Source organism: Theobroma cacao, chromosome 3, assembly GCF_000208745.1.
Source record: "Theobroma cacao cultivar B97-61/B2 chromosome 3, Criollo_cocoa_genome_V2, whole genome shotgun sequence".
NCBI classification, from domain to species: Eukaryota; Viridiplantae; Streptophyta; class Magnoliopsida; order Malvales; family Malvaceae; genus Theobroma; species Theobroma cacao.
Window position 1 is genome coordinate 28022768 of NC_030852.1, and position 10010 is coordinate 28032777.

A 10010-nucleotide genomic window follows, 5' to 3' on the forward strand; every position below is an offset into this window, starting at 1 on the left:
ATAACACTACTGTTTATTTAACTCTTAGTTGGCCAAGTCTTATATTTGTAGGCAGATATTGGCCGTAGAGCAAATAATTATTAGTAAGAGTAGTAACAGTATAAGTTTAAAAACTTGGGTAATAATGATGTGATGTCTTGTCTTTTCGCCCTGGAATTAAGAATTATCCTTTAACCTCAGCATCTTCCCACCGTGAAAAACCAATCTTTTTGTTCAGATACCACAAAACGGACGAAGCAAGCTCTCCTCCATTTATTAATTACTATAAAATATGTAAAAGAAAAAGATAGCATATGATATTAAATCAATTGAATTATGAGATGGGATATGCCAACGAAAGAGTGACAATATGACACGACGTCGAGGAGAATTTGGTTAATTTTTTAAGTGATGAATCAAAGCAACCCTCCAAAGTTGGAATGACAGAATTTTTTAGTCTGCCTAAAATCTTTATGAAACGTGCACAAAGAGACACCTGCCGACTTACTATAGTCTTAACTAAAATAAGAGGTGTAAATTCTGCGGTGAAAAGCAGGAAGTGCCCACACCCAAAACTTTAACACGCTGCCAAGGCCAAGCCCACATTTTGCCACAGCTTGCCTTGGAAGAGATTGCGGAGAATCCTTTTTATTATAGGCCGATGAAAAGGCCTTTCGAAGTCGTAATGACATATATGAAGGTCTCAAGAGACAAAGTTGTAAGACAAGAGCCCTCTTACAAGCGTATCTGTATGTTTAAAACTTCCCATTATCCCTGGAAGATACGGCTTTCAACCCTGGAAGAGTCTTTGTTCAATGTTTCCTTCTCATCAAAGTGATGACTTCCTGTACGAAATCTCTGATATTCCCCACTATCAAGATTTAATGCAGCAAAATCTGACAATATCTGGGGAAGGTTCGGCAGGGGGAAGTAATCTCACCCAGAGAATGGCAAAAGGCAAACGACATAAAAAGTTCGTAGCTGCTGCCAACAGTAATGATGGGAATGCTGCTGCCAATAATGATGCTAAGAAGATCATGCGCAAGGAAATCGAACGGCAAAGGAGGCAGCAAATGGCCAAGCTCTATGGAAAACTTCGATCATTGCTCCCTCTTGAGTCAATACAGGTCAACAAACTATCCTTTTATTTATTTATTTTTTTACTCCCTTATTATGTCGTTTAACTTTACTAGGTTTTCAGTAGTATTCTCAAGACATAGCTACCCGTTACAGTTGGTTCATGTTCGTTAGAAACTAGCTCTTTGTGGAGATAAGGGTTTTTTTTTTTTTCTCTCCCTTTGTAGGAGTAATTATATATGGCTAGGGTTTTCTTGATGGGGGGTTAATTGCAGGGAAAGCGAGCTGTTTCCGATCATATGAACGAGGCAGTGAATTACATAAGATATTTGAAGAAGAAGATCCAAGAATTGAGTGTCAAAAGAGATAAGCTCAAAAAGTTGTCCAATTTGAGTGCCTTTGATCAAGGGAGTGCTAGTTCATCTGATAACTCCTCGCTGATCAACTGTGTTGCCGTCCACCCTTATAGGGGCGGAGTGGAGATTGTGATAAATAGTGGCTTTGGAGACGAAAGCTGGCATCTCTCTGCAATGATGCAAGCTATTCGCGCAGAGGAGCTTGACGTTGTCCATTGTATCTCCAGCCAAACAAATGAAGGGTTTTTGCACACTATTCAGTCTGAGGTACATACGTCTAACTCCATTTAATGTCGCTCTCTTTTTTTCCATAATTAATTTCTAGTTCTAGGATTTAATTATGCATGCAAGTTTTAGCATTATTAACTAATCAGAAACATGTGATTTTCTGTGTCTTGTTGAATTTGTCTTTCAGGTTAGTGATCCAGCTCATCGACTTGATCTACCCGGTTTGCAAAGCAAACTAAATGATTTGATCTCGTTTTGAGATACGCTTCTCACTGATGACGCTGTGTAGGCTGCTTCCATTATGAACTGCCACAAGCCCATCTCCGATATCTGTAACTCAGCTTTTGGTACATTGCTTTGCTATTCTATCTAGAACTTGGAACTATCTGTAGTTGTGTTTTTGGTGAGTTCTTTGTGGAATGAGAAAATCTAATATCAATGATGCAACTCCTTGGGAATTAACTATTTGTAGGGAATGTATTGTGTTAACTTAGACAAATAAATCTTTGGAGGAAACTATGGTCTGTGGCTAGTTAAGTAAAACAGGAAATAAATTATGAAGGAAATAAATGACCATGTTCCATGAGTGAGAAAAATTTTGCTTTAAATTGATATGTTCATTAACATTTTCATGCTCTCCTCCTAATTATGTATGTCAGTTGAAGTGATGTGATACCAAATACACTAGCAACTTAATGAGCCCAACTTGCTTTAGTGACTTATTGGTAAGTTGATTAATATTGCTGCAAGGTAACACTTAACATCGTTTTGATTTCTACTTTTAATTCATGAACATTGATTCTAATCAAATTTCATTATATATGAAATCATATCCAGCATATATTTTTTTTCTCAATAATATATCTAGCATATATATGACTTGTGCGGATTTTGATTTTGTTCTGTTTTGTGATATATTTATTACATTCTAAAAGTGAAATCAATCTATTGAAATTCTTACTTTAAACTATAATAATCTGTGGATGGTACTTTACATTGATGGATACACTTTCTTGCAGTTTTTGCATGCTTGCCTGCACATTAATTCATAACACAGGTTTTTCCATAGCCGGATAAATTTGAACAGGCAGCAGGTTGCTTGAGATTTTTTTGGGAGATCAGTGGGTGGGGAGGGGTTGCTGGTGATAGGGGATAGAAGATCCAGGAGCAACCACATGAGAAACAACAAGAGAAGCCTGCTACATACCCTTGTATATATTGGGAAAAAAATAGACATTGGTTAGTAATAATGACAATATCTGACCATTAAGTGAAGTTACAAATCTTTAGATGTGATAAGTTGGTAATTGGAAACAAGAACAGCGCATTTACATGAATGAAGTTGCTGCTAGATAGTCCTTCGGTAAATTTTGTATCAAGAACGTGAGATTGAATCTTGGACTTGATTAGGAATTACTGGGTGTGGTTTACTGAAAGAGAGGGATCATATATCCCACTGTCTGTCTCAACTATTGGACCAAAAAGAGTAGTAGTCACATCAACAGGTCAAGCTTAGTCTAGACAACCATTTCACCATAGAGGAATATCAAATTTCCTATCCACAAGCTGTTTATAGTTATACAAATTCCTTCTGGTTTGAGTTCTCAACAGGTAAGGGCTCCGCTAATCGGTGATCATCAGCAAAAAATTTCCCTAGTGCTACTCGTTCTGTCTGCCTTTTCTCTCCTGAAAATGAAAAATCATTGTAATGATTTTGAGGAAGTTCAGGAGAGAGGGGAGGGGCGGAATTGAAACGATTGACCTTAACATTTCTTACAAGAGGTAAAAACTTGTCAGACAAAATTTGAATTGTTAGTTTGGTGTCTTTATGCAAAATCAATAAAACGAATACAAATGATCACGCCATTATATAAGTTTACTGAAGTGCAAGTTTGCGTCCTTCCTTCTTTTGGGTCTGACAAGTTCACTGATATGTTGGGCAATGGGCATTTTTAAGCTACATCAGGAGATTTATGAATATTGATAAGGCTGCCAAGCTTTCTTTCTACTCTTTTTCATTTTTTGTGGAATGACACTTATATATCTAACAAAGTTGACATAGCACGCATAAGCAAAGCAACATGATCTCATTCTGAGATCTTAACAAGCATCATTAGGTTCATTGTATCAATCCGTATAAGGTCAAGCATTTATCTCTACTTCAATTGGTGAATATGTGTAGAGCTACAGCATCCCATGATGGATAGTTTGAATTCCTTAGATTCATGCCTATGCTTTCTTTGTTAGAGTTGATTTTAAATTGTTTTTGATGTGTGATGCAACTATACCATATTCTTTTTTTTTTTTTTTTTGTGTGGAAATCATCAACAATATACAGTTTTATATAGTTAAATTTAGTTCTCCGTAGCAGGAGACATATATTTGGTTGAATATGAAGATTGAATGAAGGATAAGTCATGAGTTTGTGTTGCTTGTTATTTTCCACTATATCGATATCTGAAAATCTATAGAATTGTCTAAAGGTTTCACCATCAGTTAAGGTTTTTGAAAGCCTTTTCCTGTTCTAGGAGCTTTTATTAGGAAGTAGTGCTCTAAAGGCTAATCATCTTAACTTTTTATTACCATTATTCAGCCCCCATATATCATGTTTACTTGTGCTTATAGAAATGCCATTACTTGAATGCTTACAGCAATTCATTTTTCCTTTCTTCGATTTAAGATGTAGAGAAATATAATGGCGAGTGATAACAATGTTAATTTGCTCCCTCTTGCTTCTCTATTTATGCTTGTACTAGATGGTTTGGAATTTGAGTTTTTTTTATGGCTGGTTTCGGTTTATTTTTTGACGTTTTACGATATAATTTGAAGTGATTATATCTTATTTTTCAAACTTTTAACTTATACCAACGTTTGATATTAATAAAATTTTATTTGATTAAAAAAAAACCTAAATCAATAATATATATATAAACTAAAAAATTTCACTAATTATTAATTATGTAAATATACCCACGGGACACGCTTATGAGACGCAAGTAACATGAATGCGGCTCTTTCTTTCATTGATTTATTTAGAAAAAAAATATTTTCTCATTTAATTGATTATTTCATTTATACAAAATATTCTTTTCTGTGGTTATTTGTTTCCAAATTGAAAGTATTTAATCAGTTTAAAACTGAATACAAATAGAAAAAAATCCGTACCTCTTTGTTTTTTGTTTTAATTAAATACCTATAACCCAATCAGGATTTTTAATTTAAACTAACCAGAATTTCTTTGTGCCATTTAAATATGCCTCAGCCAATCCCTTTCTTAATTACTTGACACAAGCTTTTCTAATTAATTGGTAGTACTTTTTCTTTTTTGGAATTTAATTAATTGGTAATACTCAGAACAAGAAAAATACTTTGGTCATCGAGGCTGAATCCTTTCTGTCTGTGGTCTTAAAATAACACTATACAGGTCAAGTCAAAGACCCATTGGACATGTGGCCTGTGGGCTTCTCTAGTATCAGCTCTCTCCATGAGCCCTTGCCCAATCAGCATTCTTAAAGCTCATTGAGCCATTTTAGAGTAGATCTGGGTTCCGGCCCAGCTCATGGAACCTTTTTCTTTAAACTCAAGCCTCCTTTCATCTATTTAATTCTTATTACATTATTTTAAAAATAAAATATTATTTGTATTTTAAATTATAAATATATGATTTACAATATAATATTTTAACTGGGTCTAATTAGTACTTAAAATTTCATAGCCAAACTAGACCCATCGACCTATTTTAATCATCAACAGCTACCCCAAACAATACCTTGAGCCCACAGGTTCAAACCGCCCCTATATACCCGACTCTCCCCGTTTTATTTCCCAGCTATACATACGAGGCTGTTGCCTTGCACTTGTTTGGAACGTAAAATTTGTCCATGTCTACCGTAATTTTTGGACTCCTGTCTTCTGATATGATCTCAAAGTGTACATATATAGTCCATCGTCAAGTAGCCAAAACGTTAATACTAATTAATTAAATCCTTTTTTGCGTAGAGTGATTCCTCTTAATGGAATTGGTACGGTTAATTGGCCTCCATGGGTGGCCTTTTTCTAACTAATTCAAACTAGAAGTTCAAGATCGTACGGTTAAGATCGTTTCATTAGAATTGGATCATGCTCCATTATGCTATGGTCAACCAAATGGATGCTCCAGATGTATTGATAGCTGTTGATCGAGTCAATCATCTCGATGTGGGTCCCTGAACCGGGTTCTTGGGATTTGAAGGAGTCACTTTTCATCTAACGAAAGATATTGAATGATTAAAAACCATGATTTATCATTTTACCAAATTGATTAATAGTGCTGTATGTCACATGGAAAGTATAGAATAATCCTTTAAGAATGTTTAATAAGTGATAGAATAATGTGATGTTTCCAATGGAAAGTAGATTAACGCAAAGACGACAAGAACAAAACTTCAATTAGCTTAATTGAAGGCTTCAGATAGAAATGTGCCTCATCTTGTTTCCACACCATTATGCTCCAAACTCCTTGACTTCCTAGGCTGCCTTTTGTCTTCAGTGCCAGAAGCTATTTTCTTCTTCAGAAATCTCCGATGATATTCTGCTTTGCTTCTTTCCTTTGTATCCCCAGCCTGGTTGTATGTGTTTTTTGTTGACAACTCACTAATTTTCCTCGTGCTCTTAACCTTTTCTACCGTAGAAACTATGAACTGGAGATGTTTACTCTGTTGCATCTCTCAAGAAAAAGAAGAGATCAGGTAAGCTTTTCTTGAACTAATTTTGGCTAGACGATTTCTGGGTTAATTTGCTATTGCCCCTTCTAACTTTTTGGATTCTTTTGCTTAAAGGGTGAAAAAGAGCAGGGATTACCCCTGGGAAATATACTCTATCAAGGAGCTTCTGCACGCAACAAACAACTTCCACAACGATAACAAGATTGGCGAAGGCGGATTTGGAAGCGTATACAGGGGCCATACAAGTAAAGGCGTCGAGGCAATCATATGTTTTCATCTTTTCTCTATTGCTTGATCTCCATAGCTAGTGGAAATGAAATTATGCATGGTAGTTTCTTTTTTCTTTTGTTAATTATGTGCAGCAAATATGGTGTTACAGATAGCAGTAAAACGCCTCAAGGCGATGAGTGCGAAGGCAGAGATGGAATTCGCGGTGGAAGTGGAGATTCTTGGGAGAGTAAGGCACAAGAATTTGTTAGGTTTGAGAGGGTTTTACGCCGGAGACGATGAAAGATTAATAGTGTATGATTTCATGCCTAACCATAGCTTGATCACTCATCTGCATGGCCAACTCGCCGCCGATTGCTTACTAGATTGGCCGCGTAGAATGAGCATAGCCATCGGTTCAGCCGAAGGTCTAGCGTAAGTTAAAACAAAACTGTCTTTGCAAGAAACGTACCTAATTTGTTCGTCTTCAAATTGTTTGCATATGGTGCATGCCAAAATAAATCAAAGATTATATATATACTTTTAAAGTAAACAGTCAATATTGTTTGGTTTGATGTTGACAGAGTGAGATTTTCCATAATGTCTAGCTAAATTATATTCATAGATAAAATGCAATTACATTTTCCCTACCTTAGACGTATTTAATATGTTTGTGAGGCCGTCCTAATTAATTTAAAATGTTAGCTAAATGTGTCCTTGTTTTTTTTAAGGTACTTGCATCATGAGGTCCATCCTCACATAATACACAGAGATATAAAGGCCAGCAACGTTCTTCTAGATGCAAACTTTGAAGCAAAAGTTGCTGATTTTGGCTTTGCAAAGCTGATACCAGATGGTGTTACGCATTTGACAACTAGGGTCAAGGGAACTCTGGGGTATTTGGCCCCCGAATATGCAATGTGGGGGAAAGTTTCCGAAAGTTGTGATGTGTATAGCTTTGGCATTTTGCTTCTAGAGATCATTAGCGCCAGAAAACCATTGGAGAAACTCCCTAGTGGTGTGAAGCGTGACATAGTGCAATGGGTCACCCCATATGTTCAAAAAGGTGCATTTGATCATATTGCAGATCCCAGGTTGAAAGGAAAATTCGATCGAGCTCAGCTTAAATCCGCAGTGACGATTGCGATGAAATGCACGGATAGCAATCCGGAGAATCGGCCTAGCATGTTAGAAGTGGTGGAGTGGCTTAAGGGTGGTGTAGGGAGAATAAGAAAAGAGGTGACCAACATTGAATACATGCTTGAAGAAGAAGAAGACAATGATGACACTGATACCCATTTTGAGGGGTTTAGGATGGCACAATCTGATACCAGAAGAAAATGGGCACGTTCAAAAAGGATTTGAATGTTCATTTCATTTGTTTCTTTCTTTGTGTATGTAATTCGCAAGAAATTGTTAATCTAATGTTACAGTGTGTAATGCTTTCTTTTTAACGTCGTGTTAGTTAAAACAAGTGAATGACCATATATATGACTAGGTCTTAACTCGGAATCTAATCATCAGCTACATATTTTGCTTTCTCTTTCCACTCGTTTTGCTTAATTAATTAAATTTACTTGCATACATACTTTCTCTATCCAACACTAAAACAAAGACAATGTCAATAGCTTTCATTGAAAGAAACAGGGCACGATACGTCAAATTAAATATTACCACTAGGGTTCATATTATTTAATTTACAAGTAGTAGTAGTAAGTAAATTTGTCCTTCTTTTTGTCAATAAGTACATATGCACAAGGGTTATTGTGAAAATTAAGTACAAATATTAAACAAGGGTAATAAATCAGGAAAAGACAAAGCAGCAATCCAATGCGACATGCTATTTAAGTATTATTTTTCCAGCAATTTTAACAATTCAGCAAATACTGAGAGTGACAATAATAATTTGTTATTAAAAGTTCATTAAATAAAGTATTGAAAAAAGTAAATTTTGTGATAAAATTCAATTGAAGTGTAATTTTTATAGACTATATTCAAGACAGGGAGAAATTCTAGATATGATGTATAGAAGTCCAATCTCGGCCCATCGCCTTTACTCCAAAATCCAAAAGTTTTTTATATTTAATCAATTTGTATATACACTTGAACATTTGATTTATTGATTAATGTATAATTTTTTATTTAAAAAATATGATTTAAATCTCTCTTTCTTAATAAAAAAAAATCAACCCCACCTTCATCCAAAAAATAAATAAAGAGAAAAAATAGGTTCTTTTCAAAATATCTCACATAAATAAGGTGTTTTTAAAAATAGCTCTCTTTATAATTTTAACTATTTTTAGTCAAGAGAAATTAATTTTGATCAAAATTACCCTTCATGAAACCGATTCATATGTTTAAATCCGCGCCTCAAATCGACTCATATCTTTTGAGCTTTTCTCTCCAGACCATTCATCTATAGAGTATTCCTTACTAGAAAGAAAAACTTTTAAGCATTTTAAATTTTTTAGAGTGGTTTTTGATTCACGAAGAAAAACTTTTAAGCGTTTTGAGCATTTTGAGCATTTTACAGTGATTTTTGATACATGAAAAAAAATTTTTAAACATTTTAAGCATCCTTTGCCAAGTAGACATATTTGTTAATTATATTGTTAAATGGAATATGATGTGTTATTTGAAGTTGTTGATTTTGTTGAATAAAATTCAATAGTTTTGGTAGTTTTTAAACATTACGTAACCGGTTTTCGGACATTGTATGATTAGTTTTAAAATATTATGTGATTAGTTTTTAGACATTACATGATTAATTTTTAAGTATTGCGTGACTTGTTAATATGACATTGCGTGACCGGTTGATATGACATTACGTGTGACTAGTTAGTAAAAGATTGCATGATTAGTTTTTAGGCATTGTGTGCCTTAGGCATTTTCTAAAAAATAGTCACGTNGGATGCCACGCAATGCTTAAAAATTAGTCACATAATACTTAAAAATCAATCTCTCAATACTTAAAAATCAGTTACACAATATCTAAAAACCAGTAATGCAATACCTAATAACTAATTGATTTACTTGTTTTTAACTAAATTTAAGTTGCCAAAGTCATACAGTGTTTTAATTTACAGATATGTCTAATTAATTTCAATCCCTTACTTTTGAGGTTTTATGAATATAAACCAATAAATCTAATAATCTAAAACACATATCTTGATGTCATCTCTACTCTTTGAGATAACGAGAAAGAGCTGAATGGCAAGATAGATAGTATTTGACAAGAAAGAGAAATCAAAATTTAATTTTAAAATTTTTGTCTAGATGGGGATAGAGAATATTAAAATCATTTGAATTTGTTTGAAATTATTTAAAAGGTATTGTTGTTAAGTCATGTCAAAAATTGATTAAAAATAATTAAAATTATAATAAATGATATTTTTAAATTAAATTTATGAAAAAAGTTATCCTTTGTAATTTTTTCAAAAAAAATTACAGGAACAGTCCT

The 10010-nt window shown here is 34.2% G+C and overlaps 2 protein-coding genes across 3 annotated transcripts; both read left to right on the forward strand.

Moving 5' to 3' along the window:
• LOC18605453 (transcription factor bHLH36) lies at positions 710–2683 on the forward strand. Of its 2 annotated transcripts, XR_001927125.1 has the most exons (5): positions 710–1106; positions 1332–1679; positions 1828–1987; positions 2300–2365; positions 2660–2683. XR_001927125.1 is itself a non-coding variant. In XM_007038459.2 (3 exons), the coding sequence occupies exons 1-3, from the start codon at positions 795–797 to the stop codon at positions 1897–1899; spliced, it is 732 nt and encodes a 243-aa protein (XP_007038521.2). In that variant the 5' UTR covers positions 710–794; the 3' UTR covers positions 1900–2166. The 2 variants fall into 2 exon arrangements, 1 of the variants encoding a protein (XP_007038521.2); XM_007038459.2 differs by lacking the exons at positions 2300–2365; positions 2660–2683 and having other exon boundaries at positions 1828–2166.
• LOC18605454 (PTI1-like tyrosine-protein kinase At3g15890) lies at positions 6312–7915 on the forward strand. The gene is made up of 4 exons (XM_018117110.1): positions 6312–6367; positions 6458–6602; positions 6723–6985; positions 7282–7915. The coding sequence occupies exons 1-4, from the start codon at positions 6315–6317 to the stop codon at positions 7913–7915; spliced, it is 1095 nt and encodes a 364-aa protein (XP_017972599.1). The 5' UTR covers positions 6312–6314.

Bases quoted from the DNA above. Each gene is read 5' to 3' on its own strand.
- LOC18605453 (XM_007038459.2), top strand. From the start codon at position 795: ATGTTTCCTTCTCATCAAAGTGATGACTTCCTGTACGAAATCTCTGAT. The intron at 1,107-1,331 runs GTCAACAAACTA...GGTTAATTGCAG, and splicing joins TCCCTCTTGAGTCAATACAG to GGAAAGCGAGCTGTTTCCGA. The intron at 1,680-1,827 runs GTACATACGTCT...TTTGTCTTTCAG, and splicing joins TGCACACTATTCAGTCTGAG to GTTAGTGATCCAGCTCATCG.
- LOC18605454 (XM_018117110.1), top strand. From the start codon at position 6,315: ATGAACTGGAGATGTTTACTCTGTTGCATCTCTCAAGAAAAAGAAGAG. The intron at 6,368-6,457 runs GTAAGCTTTTCT...TTTTGCTTAAAG, and splicing joins CAAGAAAAAGAAGAGATCAG to GGTGAAAAAGAGCAGGGATT. The intron at 6,986-7,281 runs GTAAGTTAAAAC...GTTTTTTTTAAG, and splicing joins GGTTCAGCCGAAGGTCTAGC to GTACTTGCATCATGAGGTCC.